This window comes from Haplochromis burtoni, unplaced genomic scaffold (genome assembly GCF_018398535.1).
Source record: "Haplochromis burtoni strain Fernald_Lab_line unplaced genomic scaffold, NCSU_Asbu1 Contig_435, whole genome shotgun sequence".
Classification (NCBI taxonomy): Eukaryota; Metazoa; Chordata; class Actinopteri; order Cichliformes; family Cichlidae; genus Haplochromis; species Haplochromis burtoni.
The window spans coordinates 6,066-27,689 of record NW_024582796.1 but is presented as its reverse complement, the minus strand read 5'-3'; the positions used below and the strand labels follow the sequence as shown (position 1 = coordinate 27,689).

The window sequence follows — 21,624 nt, the reverse complement described above, 5'->3', positions numbered from 1 at the left end:
GTTTATCATCTGTTTGATCTTTTTCTAGATCCCAATTTTGTTCGCACATTTCTTACCACATACCGATCATTCTGCAAGCCACACGAGTTTCTCACCCTGCTGATAGACAGGTTCAGTCTTTTCCGTGACTACAGTAATTCTTTTGCTATAATTCGTGATTTTGCACAACTGTAACTGACGTCAGGGTACACCTGATCATTTCTTTTCTCAGGCTTACGATTCCTGATCCAGAACCAACAGACGAAGACAGACAGATACTGATGACCAATGATCATCCGATGGTAGCCCAGCTCCAAAGGTTCCGAAAGGAATACGTACAGCCGGTCCAACTCAGGTGAAAAATTTGCTCATGTGCAAGTTAATTGTGTATTTGAGTGAAAGTAGAAAGACGGGGAACACTAACAGTGAAAGAAATAATATACTGTTCAAAAGTCTTGAGTCAATACTCATTTTAAACACTGAAATACTGTATGTAAGGCAAAAAGCAGCGTTTTTGGTTTGTTTTGTTATTTTTAACCCCTCGGCCGTAAAAGGCTGATATGGTATTGTCGTCACCCCGCCGGGCACATGGGAGGGCAGGCGATGTGGATGCCTGAGTTTGTGAATGCGATAACTCGAGAACAAGGCAACATAGGAGCTTCAAATTGATCCCATAAGGGTATCTACTAAAAATCTCAGATGATTTTGAAGCTCAGTGACCTCAACCTCAAGAGCGAGGTCAAAGGTCAAGTTTTCTGAAAATCTTGTGAATGCCATGACACACGAGGGAAGTCATCTACAACTTTCAAATTGACACCCTAGGTCTATCTCCTAATAATCTCAGATGGTTTTTAATGTTAGTGGCCTCGATGTAAAGGTCAAAGGTCAGAAGTCAAATGTTTTGAAAATCTTGTGAATGCAGTCAAGGTTTGGCAATGGCAAGGGACATCGTAAGATGAACTTCATGTTTGGGTCATTTTAAATTCAAGTGCTATGTGTTTTACTAAGCTCCAAAACACAACTTTGAGTTTAATACACAGCTGGACAACCTGCATTTTTTAGATAAACATCACTCAAATTTGTAGAAAGCTTATTCTACTTGTTATTTAAGTGCTTTCTTGTGTCTGTCGCCCTGTTAAGGCAAAAATGTTCTCACCATGTCACAGAATTACTTTTGTATTTGACTGTGTATCCTTATAAGGAGCAGCAGAGTCTGACCTAATCTTGTAAGTCCCCTTTTAAAAAAGAGGGAGCTCCTTAGTGTCTAACATGCTCCTGTAAATTCTGTGAATGTTAGTCACAGAAACGATGACAAAACGAGTGGACCTTATAAACTAGGTAAAGTCCTGTACTGCTATTATATTACATTCTGAGGAAGAGTTTAAAATCTTTGAAGTGTCTGTCTTAAACAAAGCCTTCAGGATGTTTTAGAGTGTACATGCAGGACAAAAGTATGTGTGGTCTGTTGTTCAGTAAGCACTTAAATGTGGTCAGACTGTGTATTTTAACACTGGCACTTCAGAAGGTGTCCCTCTTTCGACGTTTGCTTTTCCCTTTTAAGGCAGGTCTCTGTGAACTACTTGGCAATCTTATGTATTTCTTTGACATACCAAATATAATTGTTAATGTCAACAAACGGTAGAAATATCTTCCCTTGTAGATGTACTTTGCAAACTGTATGCATATTGTCCTAATAACCTGTGAAGCTCTAATAATAAATTAATTCAACTACCTTTTTCACCTCGCAGGGTTCTCAATGTTTTCCGTCAGTGGGTTGAACATCATTTCTACGACTTTGAGAACGACGCAGAGCTTAGAAGTCGACTAGAAGAATACTTCACCACCAAAATTCAACTGCGAGGTCAGTCACAAACACAAACGGCTGCTTCCATAAATAAACATTTGACACAACATGGGAAAAGCCATCCTACAGCTGAACTTTGCAATATTTCCAGCGTTTATCTATCAAAGCTACGTCCAAAAGGGTGTTTATTGAGCCACCTCTGATGCGTAAATTGCCAATAAACAGCAAGCAATGTTATTTTATCTAAATCCTCGTGTGCCATATATTGGTACGTCAAAATCGTACAGCGACCATATACGACAAGGTTCGATATCGTGTCCTGAGTTCGATTGCAACCCATGGCTCTTCCCCTGCTCTCTCTACCCTTTTTGCTGTCTGAAACATGTTCACTGTCCAATCAAAGAAGGCAAAAATGCCCCCAAAAATAATGTTTCAAAAAATCTAATTGCTGTTCATAACTTCTTGTCCTAAGTTGAGGTATATTTTGGTAAAATCTAACTTTGAATATGATATTCTGAAATTATGTCCCCCTGTTAAATTATCTCGTCACCTCTTGCATTTTTAGTTATTTTTGTCTGTGTATAAAAATATTAACCTATATCCATGTGCAGGAAAAGAAAGGGTTCAGACACTATATTGCAGCTATAAATAATTTGTCTGTACGGGATCATTATCAGGCAAATTGCTGCCTTTGCTGACTTTCTTTTCCTGTCTTCTGACTTAAAATATAGTCTTTTGTTTGCCTTAAAAAGACCACATCACTACTGTGATGATTGATTTGATGATTTGTCCAACTACTGTCTGTTTGGATCTGAGCAAAGCCTCACTGGGCTTCTTGATGTAGTCTCTAGTGTAGTTTTACCTGTGAAACATGAGTACAGTGACACACCAGTGGTTAATGGATGATTTTATTTTTTTTAATGTATTTATTTATTTATTTATTTATTTTCAGGCAAGTCCATGAGAAAGTGGGTGGAGTCCATCAATAAGATCATCAGGAGAAAGATGCAGCCTCAGACAAACGGCGTCAGTCCCAGCATCACGTTTGAGAGCTCGCCTCCTTCCATCGAGTGGCACATCTGCAGAAGCGGCCAACTGGAGTTGTTTGACCTCATGACCCTTCACCCCATAGAGATTGCACGTCAGCTGACACTGATCGAGTCTGAGCTGTACAGGTCAGTCACTCATAGCCATAGAAGTGGAAGGTTGAAGTCAGAAAATGCGTGTAGCAATCGGCTTCTTTACATAGAGAAATAAAATTCTGCTTCCACAGAGCTGTTCGGCCCTCCGAGCTGGTCGGCAGCGTCTGGACCAAAGAGGACAAAGAGAAGCACTCTCCAAACTTGCTCCGCATGATTCGCCACACTACCAACCTTACTCTGTGGTTTGAGAAGTGAGTCACTTTGCTTATAAGAAAATTCACCGTTAATTTTTCAGGTCCCGTTTCCTCTAACGATGTTTCGTGGATGTGTTTGCGTGTTTCAGGTGTATTGTGGAGACAATGAACCTGGAAGAGAGGGTGGCGGTGTTCACACGGGTCATAGAGATTCTGCAGGTTTTCCAGGAGCTCAATAACTTCAACGGTGTGCTGGAGGTGCTCAGTGCTATCAACTCTGTTGCAGTCTACAGACTTGATCACACCTATGAGGTGAGTGAGATATGAGGAGAAAAACAGGACTACACAAATTAAAGCAGAAGTCGTTTGCTTCAGAGGAGCCAGACTTTTTCCTTTTTCTAGTGGTCTTAAGTGAAAATGAGTGAAAGCCTGGGGAATCGTTCAAGGGATGAACCAGTGCTATGTCAGCACATTGTGGACAACTTAGCATAAAAATGCTAAAAATTACAAAGTTTGACAAGGATAAAATAGTATTTTGCTCCAACAAAATGATTTCCAAACAGATATCAGCCAATAACTCGGCATATCTTGGCATCTCAGTACTGTGTACTTCCAAAAAAACAAAATGTATAGGGAACCGAACAAGTGGAGAAAGAGGGAAGAAAAGCATCTGCTGCTGCTGCTGATGTATGCTAAATTACACCAGAACTGGACTGAGAATCAGTAGCAGCAGCTCTGTTGGAGTGATGAATCCATCTTTGACTTGTTTGGTTGAAATCAGAGGTCAAGAAAGTAACAACAGTGTCTGCAGCCAGCCTTTAAAACACAGTGGAGGAGAACTTGACTAAGAAATATTGATGTTCTAGCTTGTTAAAAACTCTGTTTGCCTTTATACACAGTCTTTCCAGGTGTTCGCATGTGTTTCAATAAATTCCTTTGCCTTTTTTTTCTAATAGCAAAGTAGGAAAAACAAAAATGAGGGAGGGCTCAAGGCCTCTGCACATTTCTGTGTTTGTGTGTCTACATGCAATGTTTGGTGTTGATTTTGAAACTGGCATTTACGCTGTAAGGCTGAAGTGGTGATCAGACTGCAGTCTGAGCTCTTCTCCCTCACCTTTGCAGGCAGTACCAGAGAGGAAAAGGAAGATCCTGGAAGAGGCAGCAGAACTGAGCAAGGACCATTTTAAGAAATACTTGGCTAAACTCAAGTCGATAAACCCACCCTGTGTGCCTTTCTTTGGTAAGTCTTCTACAGTCTTCTGACTGTGCTAGTGAAGGATGGCAGGACAAAAAAAATGTTGACTTAAAGTAGTTGTGTCTGGATCCTGGCTGTGCTGTGAGTCACCATTATTTATCAGAAAACAATTCAATCTCTTGTTTGTCCTGGGAGTTGTTTTTTTATTGTTAATTTGCTTTACCAGTTGGGAAGTTCTTGACCAATTAACCCTTTCAGGTTTTCTTCCCTTTTTTTGTTTTTTGGTCCTCAGGTATCTATTTAACCAACATACTGAAGACGGAGGAAGGCAACCCAGACTTCCTGAAACGCCACGGGAAGGATCTGATCAACTTCAGCAAGAGGAGGAAAGTGGCGGAAATCACAGGAGAGATCCAGCAGTATCAGAACCAGCCCTACTGTCTGAAAGTGGAGCCCGAGATGAGGGTGAGCACTCGCCTTTCCAGAATTGTCTTTGAGCTTGTCTTAACTGTGCCCAGTACCTGAGTTCTGACTAATGATTGTGTTGCACAGAAATTTTTCGAGAACCTGAACCCGATGGGTAACCTGAGCGAGAAGGAGTTTACTGACTACCTGTTCAGAAAGTCTCTGGAAATAGAGCCTCGGAATTGCAGGCAGCCTCCTCGATTTGTGAGTATTTATAATTTAGTGAAGTTTTTACTGCTCTTATACAAGTTCCAGTTCAGTTGCGGATTGGAAAGGGCAGGTTGGATTATTTAAATTGGATCTCAGTAAGTTCAATCAATATAAGATCAATCCCATCCTGAGAAATGCGTTATCTCTTGATTCTCCTCTCTCATTGCAGCCCAGGAAGACCGTGTACAGTCTGAAATCCCCGGGTATCCGCCCCGTGCGAACGTCTACCTCTGGCACCCTAAAGGGCCACCCTGTCCCCCTGGAGAGGGACCCCCCACATAAGATCACCTTCCGGAGTATCAATGAGAACGATTCGGAGTCGCTGGTTTCGGTGCCCACCTCTCCGAACACGCCCACTCCCCCACAGTCGGCCACTCCTGACTTTAACTCAGTTTTCACAGAACAAGACCAGCTCAGCAACTCCTACGGCGGTGAGTGTGAGGCCGATGCTTGATCCATGGTTTACAAAGGAAAGCGTGCAGCTAGTCCAAGTATTGCAGATCCAAGTTAAATTATATACTATGCCCCTACATTCTCCGATAGTAGAGTTTAGGTTTCAGGTTAATAAATGTTTCTAAATCCTTCTGCCACATGTGACCTTAATCTTCTGTGTTTGAATTTCACAGGTAGTAGCAACTCCATATTTGCTCCAGTTCTCCTGTTTCCTGGAAGTGAGTGTGAAGTTTATTTTGATTGCTCCCGATTGTAGTTCTGCACAATTCTGCCAATATAAAAGTAGCCGAGCATGTCAGCTTTTTCATCCATTTTAATCCGTGTTTTCTGTTTTCCTCAGAGTTACAGTCTGTGTCTTGTGGTAGCCTCCACCACCTTGGAGAGGAGCTAAAGCCGCCACCTCTGCCGCCTCGAAGGAAAGACACCATGTCGGACACTAAAGTAAGAGCAGTGCGCCGTTTCTGCATCATTATGAGTTTTGCAAAGACTTACCTCAGTTCTCTGAAGTCAAGATGATTTAAAGTTGAAGACTTGGAGTTATTTTAAAAGTTTGTTTTGGCATTTAAGATCACTTTAATGGTCACGGGTGTATAAAATCGAGCACCTAGGCATGCTTCTGCAAACATTTGTGAATGGGTGGATTAAGAATAAAATGTCACTGTTCATATGTATGCAAAGCTAGACGAGTGAATATTTTTAGCAGTGCTTTTCCTTCCCAATTTGAGCTCATTCCTTGCTCCAAACTCATCACCAACATATTTAAAGCCTAGCACTGTTTTTGGCTTCACATTCACACGCTCGCACTCTGATGGATGCGTCGGGGGCAACTCAACGGTAAAATCTGTCACAAAGGGATATATGCTGCTACACTGAAAACCTAACTGCAGTCGCTTTTGTTTGTAATCAGACTGCTGCAGTCACCTGTAGTTTGTACTGGTAAAATACCCACCAAGTGGTTGATGCTGGGAAGAGAGTAAAAGTTACACTTTTTAAAATGTGTTGGTGTCAGAACAGCTTTTACTTTGAAGGAGACTGTTTGGAGAGTAAAACGATGCGTATTTGCGCACAACTCGGCATCTTCCACTCAAACCATGGGCAAGCACGGCAATCCGTTAGGCAATGCCAAGGTTTTTGGTCCAGCACCCTCTATCATCAGCTACACTCCACAACCACTTGCAGCTGGTGGTTACCAGATGGATGCTAACCGGCTCTGAGGCCTCAGGGAAAGGACTGTAATGCTTACATTGTACATTAACTGAGCTGGAAAAAACAAATCCAGATTTTTACCAGCTTTTTCCACATAGTAACTTTGTAAGAAAATAACTTCACATGGCATGAATGCTTTCTGATATCTCTGAAGCCCCCTTGTGGGGATGTAGAGCGCTGTGTTAGGAATCACTGATGTGCAATAAACAGGGCAGCATGTGTAGTAAGTCTGACACACCTCTTATGTGTTTATGTCTCAGCTGAGCTCCAGGTCCGACAGCCCTCCTGCCATCCCTCCCCGGGTGCCGCCTCCTCTGCACAGGAACCAGCCTCGACCCCCAGTCTACAACGGCCCTCCCACCGATGGCCCCTTGCCCAGCCCTCCACCTCCACCACCACCCCGCGATCCCATCCCAGACACGCCTCCCCCGGTGCCCCAGCGACCCCCGGAGATCTTCATCAACTACCCTGTCAACCAGCCTTCGCCCGTGGGCCGATATACCTGGGATTACGGCAGCTCGCCCAGTTCCCCAAACACGCCACCCAGCACACCGTCCCCTCGCATTGCCAGGCGGGACTGCTCTCTCAGCGCCAGCCAGAATAGCCTCTGCCCTCTCTCTATTCCCACCTCCGCTCCACCTGTCCCCCCTCGCTACAACTCCAGCCCACACCTCCCTAAACTCCCACCAAAGACATACAAAAGGGAGCTGCTACAGGCGCCAGTACAAAGCCTCTCGCTGGTGGAGAACACAGACAGCAGCCACTGAGCCAACTTTTCCTTCACCACCACCGAAAGGCAAACTTCAAACTTGCTCCTTCAAACTACAACACAGATGACTCAAAGCTACTGATCTGAAAAAAAAAACACTGCTCAACATACAAACTCCACCAACCCCCGCTGTGCCTCTCAGGGGGATCGGTAGCTCCACCTCCATCGTTAAAACCCGCCGTGCCAATGAGAAACCCACACCGGTGTGCCAGCTATTAAACACCAAGGAGTGTTTGTCGGCTTGGAGCGTTACCTCCTGCTCCTGATGATAAAAGTTCTCATGTCTCACACACTTCGCTTACCCCACAGCCCCACATCTCCGTCACCAGTCGGGATGGCGGAGAGGAGGGGAGAATGTGGGGACCTTGGATTTTGTAGCTTCAACTGTCGTGCTTTTGTTTTCTTTTGGGCATTGACGTGATTTGGAGTCTTGCAGCTCACAGATGTAGCTCACTCACAGTGGCTGTAAGCAGCAAATGTTTTCATTGATTTGTTTTTCCTAACTGAAAGCAAACAGTTGCCAAAGTCTTATTTTTATGCAGGGGGATAAGGGATTTTTTTGTTTTTGTTTTTGTTTTAAATAAATGTGACATTAGCAGAAACACCAAGGAGGTGACACTGAATCCCCTTCCCCCCTCACACCTTGTATCTCAGCTGAACACTGTGACTGTAAGAACATGAGTCAAACTTTTTTTCTTTCTTTTTGAAGACGGGCCTCTCCACAGCCACAAAACGTTGCCTTTAAAAATAAATAAATCCAACAGCGTTGACCTCTGACCCCAGGCTCCAGTTCTCTCAGCGCAGTCTTGAAAACGAGAGCTGAGAACACTCCATTTGCACATCAGTTTTGGGCAAAGTCAGCAGGTTTTGATTGGACTTACTAAATAAATAAAACATCCGTCTGCGCTGCACGACGGAGGGAAGTCTGCCACGATATCAAACAGCACCTCCAGGTCGAAGTCGAGGACTCCGACATGTCCTCCTGCTCTTCAAAAGCCGATGTCTTAACCGAATCCCTTAAGGATGCGCGCTGCTGTCTGACACTGTGCTCCTCTCCAGAAGCCACCTTCATGGCCAACTCTTCTTCTTTGGTATTAAAACTTAGCACTGGAAGCACGCATCCTCCCACCAAAGCTGGGTCTGCCGGTGGCTGCTCCAAAGACCTAAAAACAACCACCAATCCATGAAAAAGGAACTTTTTAACCCAGCTTCTTCTTCTTTCTCTTTATTTTTTTTTTTCTTTAATTTGCTTGAAACATTTTGTTTCCCTTTGAAAGACTGAAATAATCCTCGCATCATGCTCAAAATGTGCCTTTTATTTTGTTTTCTACTTCACGGAAATAAGTAAACGGTGTCTAAAATGCTAAAAAAAATAAATAAAAATAAAGTTGCCTATGTAATGTTTAGAACAAAGCTATACACTATGAAATTGTACATGTTTGTGGATACTGTGTGTGTATATATAACATGTATACACTAACTAAATAATTTGTATAAAGTGACAAGGGGTTTTTTCTGTTGTATTGTACGCTCATCCACATCTGTTCAGTCATATATTGCCTAATAATCCACTGCTGCCACAGTCGGATAAAAAAAGAAAAAACTCAGACGCAGGTCAACGTCACTAACTTACTCACAGACAATCTCCAGTTTATTAACTAAGGAAAGCCATTATTTCTTCCCTGCCCCTTAGGTGTTTCAAAGCAATGAAATTACAGTTCAGTATGCCAAGCACTTAACGCGACCTTCACTTTGTACATCCTACTAATTGCCTTTTTTTTTTTTTTCCTCCACGACTTTTTAATGGTTACATTCATTAAACAGAGGTTGGAATTGTTTTAAAGTTCCAGTTGAATACATGCAGACGTAAATTCAACTGCAAGTATTGGAGCATAGTGAATAATTAGAATTTTTATTTCCTTTTTTCCTTGTTTTTTCTCCTGAGAAACACACTTTGTGCACTTTAGGCTGTACTGTTGAAGAGCCACAGTTGTTATAGGTCATGTTTGTAAACACAGTGGTCCTATGCAACTGTTAAACCTGCTTTCTACGTGGATCAGGGCAGAACAAACACACGTCTACCGCCTCGCTTTTATCCCCCATGCTGGGTCTGACATGTTCGACCGCCGTGAGCAGAATTGCTTAAAAAAAAAAAAAAAAAGCCTCACTCGTGCCCTTTTAACTCTTTGCTTTTGCGCTGAAAGTACAGAGCCCCTCTATTCCTCGTGCTTGATGGCAGTGGATAATTCAGTTTTTGATCCAACTAGGGATGAAAGGCGTGCGTAGGAGCATTTCTATAAAGAGTAGAAGTGACTGCATTTGACTGTTTCTGCCCATGTTTTTGTCCCAAGTTTCCCATATCAGGATTGTTGGGGTTCATTTCAGAAGATTCTTTTTTTTTTTTTCCTTTTTAAACCCTCAACAGAACCTTTTTGGTGGCAATGTAACAGCTTGATCCAGCATTTGGTTTATTTGATGGTATGTGGCCTTTTAACTGCTTTGTATTAATGGTCTTGATGAGATTAATAAATCACCCAGTCTTATTTTGTACTGAACTACTCCTTTCTCTTCATTTTGTTCCCTTATATGTAGACAGTGGAAATGAGGCAAATTGTTATTCTGAGCGGGGCACTCTGAAACTGCATCTGTGAGCAGACCGGCAGCAGAGACCCCATCAAAAGATCAATACGTCACTGTCGCATCAGCGATAGAGAAGCTGCTTCATCACTGAGTTGCCCAACTCGTGCAGTGCCCATTCAGAGAGTGTAACTCGTGATTTTTCTGTAGTTAGAATTCACATCACATGCAGGTCAAGTTAAGAGGATACTGGCCACTTTATTAGTTACAGGGCTGTTACAGTTGTAGGGCTGCATCTATCGACTATTTCAGTAATCAAGTAACTGGATAAGAAATACTTTGGTCTTATTAGTGAGCAATGATAACTATTGAAGAGGGGAAAAAACATTAAAATTTTAAAAACATCGCTTTCCATTTTTAACTCCATACAACATCTGTCCAGGAAAAGCCCTAAATAATTCCTTTGATCGTGTACATGCCATATTGGAGTTACATTTTTTTTAAAATAAAATATCTTAAATGCAAAAATGTATAGTCTCACCGGCCCTCGAGGAGTTCCACACCTGTGATTTAACCAGTGTGGCATGAGACAGAATGATGGGTGGAACAGTGGTTAGCACTGTTACCTCACAGCAAGAAGGTCCTGAGTTCAATTCCACCATCAGGCTGTGGTTTTGCTGTGTGGAGTTTGCATGTTCTCCATGTGTTTGCTTTGGTTCTCTCCCAAAGACATACAGTTAGTGGGGATAGGTTAGCTGGAAATTCATAGGTGTGAATGTGAGTGCATATGGTTGTTTGTGTGTATATGTTATCCCTGTGACAGACTGGTGACCTGTCCAGGGTGTACCCTGCCTTTTGCCCTAAGACAGCTGGGATGGGCTCCAGCCCCCCTGAAGAGGATGGATGGTATGAGACAGTTAAAAGTTTATCTTTTAATAGAACTTACAACAGTATGTACTGTGCACAAAAATAAATGGCTTTCATATTTTATGAGTTTAAAACCTTTATTTTTTTTTTACAATATTAATGGTAAATGGCCTGTATTTGTATAGCGCTTTTCTAGTCCCTAAGGACCCCAAAGTGCTTTACACAACCTGTCATCTACCCATTCACACACACATTCACATATTACAAGCAAGAAAATATATATATATACTCTTCTGTGTTGAACTGAATGTCCTGTGAGCAGTGCCTGCATCTGTTCACTCGATTTTTGTCTTACCGTTCCAGTTTTCTAAAGTTCAACAGGAAAGGTGGCTGGTCTCAGGTCAGTAAATGTCTCTTAAAGATGTGATTGTAAGGGACGCAGTAAGTTCTGCTACGCTGGTAGGACGCCACGCGTTAAAGTCAACTGTCCTGTTTCTGGAAACCATCAGGAAGCCGTTGGAGCTGAAACGTCCGGGGATGTTTCCCACGTCGAGCCAGACAAAAGGAGCCACGGAGTCAGAGTGGAGGGTCACTGAGAAGCATGTCTTTTTTTCTTCTACCTTCGCCTGTGTGGAAGGACACATCAGCGCTATATAAATACAGGCCATTTACCATTCAAACTACAATGGCTAGTCACGTGGAATGGAAGGTTTCAACCTGAGCGGAAGAAACAAGGGACTGGTTAGTGTCAGCACCACAGTCCAGGATGAGAGTACCGAGGAAGGCAAGGAACCATCATGGAAGGACATGTCTATAATCAAGTTCTGGGCACAAGCTGGGCAAGGCAAGATGCCTGTCCTGAATCTGAAATCATTCAGATGATTTTCAGTAAAAATCAATGCTTACTGTAATGTTGGGTCTGCGGAGTCCTTGAGCATCTTTGGGCGAGCAGAGGAAGTGGTGGTTAGTGGGACCCTGCTGGCTGCTGTCGTCCTCCAGTTGGAAGGTGAGCAGGCAGGTAAGACGGGTACAGTTTCCGCATCCTGCTAACAGGCTGGCGATGGGCTGTTTGAAGACCGCCACAGCGCTAGCTCCAGGCACGAGCAGCATGCTTGAGTTTAGCGTGCAGACTGGATCCAGCTCAGTCCAGGAGAACACATTCACCTGATGCACAAAAGTATGACAACATTAACAGCGCCAGTTTAAATTTACTGTTCAACTGATCTGCACTCCCCTACAAGCATTTAGACTTAAGAAGATAATCCTGTTTTTATCAATAGAAACTGTCATATTTTACAATGACAGAATATTTAACAAACATATTACCATCCTGATTTATTTTACCATGAAGCATCACATCACATAACAGCAGCTAAAACTTTGATCTTTAAAGATGTTCAACACTGAAAACAGACAAAAATGGGACTAAAATAACTAAATAAATAAATAAATAAATTATTCTGGCTCCTGAAGCCTACCACAGCCCTCAGCTTCAGGTCACGGCTCAGGTCTGAAATGGCGTAGATGACCAGTGTGTCGTCTTCCTCAAAAGCAACAGGAAAGACGGCTGCAAAGAAGCTCTGTGCAAAATAATGCAGCATTTTCCACTTCCCACCAAACTCTGTGCAAACAGATACACAAAGATGACTATGTAAGTATTTTAGAAAACAACCTCCACGTTAAAATGGTCACACTACCAAAGCTAAGAACACAAAGTTCTGAAGCAGTCTACACAAACAATTTGTCTTGCCACTCACCAATCGACGACCAGGAAGGCGCCTGCCAAATGTCATTGAGCTGCCAGTACAGCGCACCCATGGTGTGACCTTTGCCCTCTATAATTTCACTCCGACTTCTCCGATAAAACTCCGTCTGAGTCTTCACACACTGGGCCTGCATGACCTGGACATACGGCACAGTCAGCAAAATGTGTGACAACATTAACAGAGCTGAGCGGCTTAAAAAAGAACATTTTTTTATGCTTTTTTTGTCAGCGACTCTTGCGTTTGTAACTTGGGATACAGACGAATTAGCTTTGGCTGTTTTGTTACACTGCATGTGGAGGAGCTCATTCAATAAGCAACATATGCTCTAGTGCACACAACAAGACGCCCCCAGCCTGAGGTGCCTAGATGACCGACGGTTTTTGTACCAGATCTAGGAAGATGCTGCTGACAATCAGTTCTGCATTCATTTACATCCACCTGCACCACCCAAATGGAACATTGAGGTTCAAGAGGTCCCTCAAGCAAATCTCCACGACAGCTTCTCCTCGACTCAGGTTGGTTTTCTTTTACTTACAGTCTAAATACCACCTTAAAAGTATCACACACATGGACGGTTTGCACCTCACCTGAGTGATGTAGAGAGTATCTGTAAATCTTTTCAGGGGATCAGTGGCGTTTGGCAGGTGGAAGTGTAGAGCAGCCTGCAGGATCATCTGCTGGTTTCCGTCTTCATGGTGTTGACGATGAGAAGTGAAATTACTGCCGTAGCTCCAGTCTTCTTTAATGGAAACCTGCAGCATCATAAAAGGAAAACAAACAGTCACCAACTTTAATCCATCTTTGCTTCTTTCTTTATAATATTTAGTTACCGGCTGCAAAGTGGAAAAGGACGGCCAGGACTGGAAACCATATTCAGAGGCAAAACGTGTCCGTGGGAAGGTCCTCCAGTCCCAGCAGTCGAGGATGTAGCTGTAGAAGTGAACGTCTCCGTAGTGAGGATCGTAGGGATTCTCCGCCACCCATCCTTCCTGCTCCGATTCAGCCCCGTTCGTTGGACTGGAGACAAGAAACGGGCGACTCTGGTCCTCCTAAAGGAGATGGGACTTTTGTTTCTACCGATTTGCAGGAGTAATACTGAAAATACATTGCTGGGCAAGTGTATTGCTCCAGTTCCTGATAATTAAATCATCAATTAAAAAAAACAAAACAAAACACAAAAACCTGCTTTTTGTATTTACTCGATTATCTTTGTTGAAACATGCACGTGTGGCAAATATGTAAAAAACTAATCAATCTGGACGGGAAAAACACTTTGGCAGTACCGTAAATTACAATACAGATAAATCAGTCATTTAAAACACAGATCCTTACATTAAGTGTGACATAACCAGACTCTCACCTCTTGCACAAGCTTCTTTATATTATCTACATAAAGCATCACATAGTCTCTGATGTATTTCGGCCTTTGAGAAGCTGGGATGTCGAACCAATCTGTTGCCAGAGCAGCTTCGTTTTCATTGTTACCGCTCCAAATTATTATAGAGGGGTGGGACTTCAGGCGCTGAACCTGAGCAGTAAAAAGAAAATAAGAGAAAGAAATACAGGGAAATATCACTTCAAGCTTCTTTAGGATTTTAAATCTCCTCTCGGAGCCTTTCGAGAGAAACTGCCCGTTTGGTTTGTTTATCCAGTATTTTACACCTTCAGGAAATAAGAAAAATCACATCCGTATATCAACTGACCTGCTGGACGACCTCTTCTCTTACTGTCTGTATAAAGTCGGTCTCAGTGGGATACATTGCACAAGCGAACATGAAGTCCTGCCAAACCTAAAGATGTGTTTAAACACAGTGAGCAAACCATCTGTTTACAATATGGTCAGTGATGTTACACAACCAAAATCATGTAAAAATACCACAGACTGTTACATACATGTGCAAGAGCACAACAACTGGTTTATGCCAGCTGGATGTCATATTACACAAAGCAGTGCACAGTCTGTCAATAAAGGTTTACATTTCAGGTAAACAAAAAATGTTTTAGTCCTTATTAGGTCTTAAAATGACTACTACATCTACTCAATCAGTATTTATAGAACTGCCTCTAACTGACTTTATTGATCTCTCATTGGTTCAGTTCATTGAGCTTTTGGGGGCATTTGTTTTTATGCACAGCTCTTTCAACACCCTGCCACAGCATTTCAATCAGCCTGAGGTCTGGACTTTGACTGGGTCATCACAACGTGATCATCATTCATTCTGATCATCATCCCATTGCCCCAAACGTTAGGTGTCAGACAGATGGCTTCACATCAAACAAAGGATAAAGGATGTCAAAACACACCTTAATGCTCCTGAGCAGCAAACTGCTTTTATCAAGGTGCTCATAATCAGCTAATCAAATGCATTTGATTCTTTTTTATTACCATCTTACTTATCCTGTTGAATCCTATGGAAGCGGTGAGGCTGTAAACAGATTTTCACACACTTTCTGCAATTTGGCTTATTTTTTGCTGAATGATGACTTTGTCTAATATGCCACGCGTTGTTTATTTGAGGTTGTAGTTACTGATTTTAAAACCTGCTAAGGACCAGATTATTTTTATTATATGTCCTGATCTGCAAAACCTTATAAAGACAATTACATACAAAAAACCCTGCAGAAAAAAATCATGTACCACGTCAGTATTTCAAAGGATACTCTATTATATATCAAGACTACAATAAGCTTTCTATCCAAGGAACTGTATCATCTTCAGTTAATAGACCGTGCCAGTAAATCTCACCTGGTTTATGTTGGTCTCTTGCACCTGTGGGTATCACTACAAATTTCTCAAAGGCCTCAACAAAATAAGTATTTAAAGTTTTGTTTTTAAACACTAGAGGGCAGCGTCACTTACCATGATCCCCAACTCATCACAAATTTCATAAAAGAGATCCTGTTCATACACTCCTCCTCCCCAGACCCTGAGGGCATTCATGTTAGCATCTACTGCTGATTGTAACAAGTTCTTTAAGCTGCAAGACAGACAGGCAGAAAGATCTGGCATTAATGAAAATAAAATACTAAAAAGACCCGACACGTACCTACACACAAGAGGCAAAAGAGGAATATAGGTTAAACTAAACAGCGACCACTTGACTGAACTCAAAAGAACCAACGTCCACTCACACATCAGGGGTGACCTGGTCCTGGAAGGAGTGGACTGGGATCCAGTTGGAGCCTTTGAGGAAAATTGGTTTCCCGTTGATACGGAAATAAAAGCTCAAGCCCGGGGATCCAACAACTGGCTCCTGGATGAGCTCCACGGTGCGAAAATACACCTGCGGGAGATACTCTCATGAGCGCTTTCAATTTACTACAACAGCTACTTTAAAAATCAGTGAAAACTTCAACTGTCCCATTCAATGTGGGGCAAGTGGCATGAAAATGAAAAAGGGTGAAAAGTATTTTATTTTTCAACAAAGAAAAATAGTTTTTATTCCTTTTCTAAGTGGACACATCCAAAAAGTGCTTTTCCTGAGAAAAACAGTCTACTTCATTATTATTTCAACACCCATTCGTGAGTGAGACTGTGGTGCAACGGAGGAAAAGGAAGAGATCATCAGGGAGAGAATGAGATAAGAAGGAGGTGAGGCTTTAAAACCTAAGACCACTGCACCAGCTGTTAGGCATGGTGGTGGTAGCATCATGCTCTGGGGCCGTCGTAGAAGCTTGTTTATGGAAATCAAAAGCTTGTAGTCGAGGCACAACTTGCTAAGGGACATTTAACCAAATGTTCTTGAGAGTGTACGTGTATATCTGATGCAGTATACTTTTGATTCTGTGAGGTTTAGAGAAAATCCAATATAAACTCAAACTTTGCAGTTATGCAATTTTTATATTGAAACCATAGACTGTATATAAAAGATGTATCCACTGTGACATCAGCTATTTGTTTGTGAAGTCTGCATTAAATTCTGCACTTTTGTTGTTAAACTGGACATCACACGCGAGCTACTGTGAAACTCAGGGACATTGTTCACTCAGTAGACAAAGAACAATAGATAGAGAAGAGATAGTTAAATCTGGTGACCCAATTAACTGCACTGGGATTAAAATCCATAAATATTTATGACTTTATTCTTCAATAAAGTCATAAACCATGTGAGCAGTAGGGTCATTTCTACATAACCAAACTTTGTCTTGTAACCGCAAGATGCCACTCGATGCTGGCCTTTAAAAACATTACAAGTTTAAGTTATCTGCATTGTCTTCAGTTGTCAGACTTGGAGGCTACGATAAATTGCACTGTGATTAAAATCCATAAATAAAAAATGAGGAGACTGCATGTGCTGACAGGCAGCACACTCTCACCTTAGACTCTGTGCTGAAAATTAAAAACTCATCCTGAAATCCTCTGATAGTGAGACGGTAAAACGGTTGTTCTCCATGTCCATTTGGCCACCATAGTTTCACCTGACTGGCCTGAATGAGGAAAAAAAATAAAGCATGAGCGTGGACGGGTAATTGATATTACACACAACAATGAGACTGGAGTCATTTCAAGCACCGTGTTGATGAGTATGGTGAAGTTGCTCTTGGTCTTTCCAGGGTTAAAGTGTGTCTGGAAGGTTTGCTCTGAATCCAGTTCAGGTATGGAGAGTGTGAGCTGGCCACGTGCTGTCTGAACTGCATCTATAAGAAGCTCAACCTGCACCCTCCACTGGGAGAAGGCATCATCTGGACAGATAGATTATTCATAAAAAGACACAGGAAATACTGGAATAAGTAAGAGAGGGCGCTTTATCGCGAAGATTCTCAGAACTTTCTGGAAAATAGCCCAAGATCCTTCCTGAGGAAGTCACAACAGAACACTGAACTCCAAAAATCTAAATTCAGTGCAGCTCGCGACAAATAAATAAATAAAATTCCTTTTTGTGTTGAGTGCCTGCGTCTTACACAACTGCTCTTATGCAATCGATAAATAATGCACCACTCTCTATCAGAGGAGAGACACTAAGGCTTTATAAAATTCTCCTTATATCTGAAATTGCCCCCAGTTTGACTATCCATTTATCCCCAAGAAAAGGTTGGTGATCAAGATTAGATGGGACGTACTGTAGAGAGGGACAGAGGAAACCTGGACGAGCTGCAGAATATCAAAAGCCTCGAGTCGAACGCCTTTCCACAGTCCCATCGTGGGGAACGAAGGTCCCCAGTCCCAACTGAAAGAGCTCTGCTCCTGGACCAACACAGACACTGAGGTTTATTTTTCTTCAGGCACAGTTACAGGTCCATACATATTGGCTCATGTCATCCACCACAGTGGATTTTAAAGTCAACCTTTCACAATGCCATGGAAGGGCAGACTTTAAGCTTTAATTATAAAGGGTTTGCTATTATGTTTGAAGGTATTCATTCTCTGTTTTTACCAGTTTATTTTCTAGAAGGGAGGGACTTACTTTTCTGATAAAATTGACATGGCATTCCCCTTTTTGGACACCTGGAGGACATTCAGGAGGAACTACGTAAGACGTGTGAGCTTTCCTCTGCTCAGACGCGTAAAGAATCGGTGACAGCAAACCAACTTGCAGAACATTTTCGCCGTCTTTCAGCAAGTCTTTCACAGAAAAGTCCTACACACCAAAGAAGCACAGCACACGGGTGATACATGTGCAAGAACATGTGGGGCGGTACTGTGCGCTTGTTTCAAGTTAAACATACATGTCGACAAAACATGTTGTTGGTCTTTCCAACAGCAATCCCATTGAGTGAAACCGACCCAACGGTGTCCACGCCATCAAACACAAGAAGCACCTTCTGCTTGACGCTATCAAGAGATTACACAGATTAGTTAGACAGAGAGCACAAGGAGTCTCTAGATTATGACCTATACAGGTATAGTGACCTCAGCTCAGCAGACAATGTAAATGTGGTTGTGTATGTCCAGTTGTCGAGCGCAATCCATCGATAAGAGACATCGTTGAACCTGAAATACGGGTCCTGAAAGACAAAAAAGGACAAGGTTTATCTACCAGGAATGACAAATGCTAGTCCTCTTAGTTTTTGGCTGTCAAATGTTTTACCAGCACATGCAGTACATTTTATGTCAGTGCATAATGTGTTTAAGGGGTGCGGCTGTTTAAGGGGTGTTCCACTGTATGTTTTCCCAGTCCAGCTCTTGTATAACTCTGCATACTCCAATCTTTTCTCTTGGCTTCCCTTCCTTATGAATGGGTTCTTGACAGCAACCTGTCCACAGAGACCTTCTGATCAGGTTTCAATGAACAGAAGCTGGATCAGCTGAAGGGCCAGCTGGATTTCTTCACTAAGACCCTGTGGTGTGTGGGTTTTGTGTGTGTGTGTGTGTGTGTGCGCGCGTTTGTCATTTCTTTAACTAGTCTTCAGGAATACCTCATGAGGGACATTAAAGCTCTATGCATGTTTGCTAGTTTTTGTTCCTTCTCTCAGGATAATCCCACATTGCTTCAATAATGACATCTGCGTTCTGGGAGGGCAATCCATTACTGATGGTGTTATAATGGCTTGGTGACTACTCTTCCAGTGAGACCTTTTCTGATGACCCATTAACAAACAATAGATCAACTGAAGGATCATAATTTAAAAGATCCCTGAGTTGGGTGCCTTTTTTTTTTTTTTTTTTTTTAAATACTTGAATGATTCATATCGTTAGCTTCATAGCATAAGTGCCTAAGTCATTTTTTGGTCAAATTGAGATTTTTGCCTAACTTTACTCCCCTACCACTGCTGCATCATCCTGTCCGTCTGAAACACAAAACACAAAAAAATGACTTAGGCACTTATGCTATGAAGCTAACGATATGTCATGTTAAGTGTTTTAACAAAAAAATGCAGTTTTACAATGACTGAGCTAAGAATGAGTGAAAAGGCAGCAAATGTCCAAAGGACCTTCAGAAAGTCTGGCTCTGGAAATGTAAAGAAACAAAGGGTGACTCAAACTTTTTCACTATATTGTAATATGTAATATGCTTAGAAATATTGCCTCCTAAGAGACCTACTAAATATAAAGGTTTTCTCTGACTTCCATTTTGCTTGAGTAGTTTTCCATAATTGCTTACCATGTCGGTAAATGTTGTATACACACCCTTGTGTTTAGAAATGCAAAACACTCCCTTATTTGGTCCCTCTAAAATAAGTACATATGTTTGTTGATTAGGAAATTATGCTTTAAAAAATCTAATTCATCTTTAAACTATATTTTTATATTAAACCTGTAGCAGGATTTTGTTGAAAGGTGAGTTAGAAAAAAAGCTTCTCTTTTTGTCGTGCCTGCGAACAGCTGACTACCACGAGCAGGTCACGTGACAAACACGGAAGCCCAGTATCGGTAAACGAAGTTAAAACGAAAAGAGTACACAATTATGGAGGCTTGAGTGAACTCTCCGTGCCTACAACGAGATCTAAACTATGCTGCTGCATGTGCGCCTCTCTGGCTGGGCCTGCTGGTGTTTGTTTTCCGGTGTTTTCTCGGTATTTTCTCTGCAGCAGCGTCTCACTGTGAACCTGAACGGCAAATGGAGGCTGTCAAACTCCAACGGTTCATTGTTACTGCCTGCACAGGTCCCAGGCTGTGTCCACTCAGCTCTGCAGCAGCAGGGATACATCACGGTAAGACGACTCACTTCATGGTGTTAATTTGTAGTCTTTAATCTTTCATTTATGTGCATTTAAGTAATGCATTTTTAACTGATCCCTATAAACTTTATTCCATGTAGTCATTTATCAAATGTTTAGATTGTATGTAAAATATATCAGACAGCCTGCGTGGGTGCAAAGAGTGAAAGACATATACAGGTGAGACTAAAGGTTAATCCCAGTTCCAAGAAGGAAACAAATGTCAAAACTCTGAGAATATGTCTGCTGTTTGAAGTATTTACTGCAAGGAGCTATCAGGTTTGTGATAGATGACAAACGGTGTTGAGCAATAGTTATCCAGGCTTTCTGAAGGTCTAGCTCACTCATTTTCCGCTGAGTCCTTGATCCCGACCATTTTAAGAAGAATGCTTTTGTTCGTTTGTTCATTTATTAAAGCTCTTAACACTGATCTATGCATAAAGCAACTCAAGTATAAAACAGGGACCCAACTGCAGGGGGAAAAAGCAATTTTCTTTCTACACATAAAAACCTAGAAAATAACCCATTCTTATATCAAGAAGGTGATTCCCAAAGAGCTAATAGCTGACAACATGGCATATCAGCATGATGTGCAAGGTGTCTTTAAAAAAAAAATGAGGAAAGTGGAAAAGTGAAGGACAAATACAGAAGTGACAGGCCCACTATCTGAAAGGTGTGAAGAAATCCAGCTGGCCCTTCAGCTGATCCAGCTTCTGTTCATTGAAACCTGATCAGAAGGTCTCTGTGGACAGGTTGCTGTCAAGAACCCATTCATAAGGAAGGGAAGCCAAGAGAAAAGATTGGAGTATGCAGAGTTATACAAGAGCTGGACTGGGAAAACATACAGTGGAACACCCCTTAAACAGCCGCACCCCTTAAACACATTATGCACTGACATAAAATGTACTGCATGTGCTGGTAAAACATTTGACAGCCAAAAACTAAGAGGACTAGCATTTGTCATTCCTGGTAGATAAACCTTGTCCTTTTTTGTCTTTCAGGACCCGTATTTCAGGTTCAACGATGTCTCTTATCGATGGATTGCGCTCGACAACTGGACATACACAACCACATTTACATTGTCTGCTGAGCTGAGGTCACTATACCTGTATAGGTCATAATCTAGAGACTCCTTGTGCTCTCTGTCTAACTAATCTGTGTAATCTCTTGATAGCGTCAAGCAGAAGGTGCTTCTTGTGTTTGATGGCGTGGACACCGTTGGGTCGGTTTCACTCAATGGGATTGCTGTTGGAAAGACCAACAACATGTTTTGTCGACATGTATGTTTAACTTGAAACAAGCGCACAGTACCGCCCCACATGTTCTTGCACATGTATCACCTGTGTGCTGTGCTTCTTTGGTGTGTAGGACTTTTCTGTGAAAAATCTCTCTCTTTTT

At 42.0% G+C, this 21,624-nt stretch overlaps 3 protein-coding genes across 4 annotated transcripts in view; 2 read left to right on the top strand and 1 right to left on the bottom strand.

Annotated features, from left to right (window-relative positions):
* Positions 1-9,967, top strand: part of sos2 (son of sevenless homolog 2 (Drosophila)) — a 38,727-nt gene extending 28,760 nt beyond the window's left edge. Inside the window, exons 11-23 of the mRNA XM_005946026.2 lie at positions 29-110; positions 212-334; positions 1,728-1,840; positions 2,736-2,958; positions 3,057-3,176; positions 3,269-3,431; positions 4,242-4,359; positions 4,607-4,779; positions 4,867-4,983; positions 5,159-5,420; positions 5,616-5,660; positions 5,783-5,883; positions 6,909-9,967. Coding sequence (XP_005946088.1) covers positions 29-110; positions 212-334; positions 1,728-1,840; positions 2,736-2,958; positions 3,057-3,176; positions 3,269-3,431; positions 4,242-4,359; positions 4,607-4,779; positions 4,867-4,983; positions 5,159-5,420; positions 5,616-5,660; positions 5,783-5,883; positions 6,909-7,415 — 2,147 coding nt within the window. The 3' untranslated portion in view covers positions 7,416-9,967. The remainder of the gene's footprint in view (positions 1-28; positions 111-211; positions 335-1,727; positions 1,841-2,735; positions 2,959-3,056; positions 3,177-3,268; positions 3,432-4,241; positions 4,360-4,606; positions 4,780-4,866; positions 4,984-5,158; positions 5,421-5,615; positions 5,661-5,782; positions 5,884-6,908) is intronic.
* manba (mannosidase, beta A, lysosomal) lies at positions 8,441-18,573 on the bottom strand (the record flags this gene model as incomplete). 2 transcript variants are annotated; one of them, XM_042213347.1, is given in 16 exon segments in its annotated part: positions 8,441-8,580; positions 11,768-12,025; positions 12,340-12,482; positions 12,619-12,763; positions 13,215-13,379; positions 13,458-13,676; positions 13,988-14,155; positions 14,331-14,417; positions 15,488-15,605; positions 15,760-15,911; positions 16,945-17,055; positions 17,141-17,310; positions 17,689-17,812; positions 18,033-18,206; positions 18,295-18,400; positions 18,479-18,573. In XM_042213347.1, coding segments are annotated over 16 exon segments (2,304 nt in total), but the record flags the coding sequence as incomplete, so codon positions are not given.
* Positions 18,574-19,421: 848 nt separating this feature from the next.
* LOC121812109 (beta-mannosidase-like) overlaps positions 19,422-21,624 on the top strand; it is a 2,484-nt gene continuing 281 nt past the window's right edge. The window contains exons 1-4 of the mRNA XM_042213345.1: positions 19,422-20,220; positions 21,228-21,322; positions 21,401-21,506; positions 21,595-21,603. Coding sequence (XP_042069279.1) covers positions 20,020-20,220; positions 21,228-21,322; positions 21,401-21,506; positions 21,595-21,603 — 411 coding nt within the window. The 5' untranslated portion in view covers positions 19,422-20,019. The remainder of the gene's footprint in view (positions 20,221-21,227; positions 21,323-21,400; positions 21,507-21,594; positions 21,604-21,624) is intronic.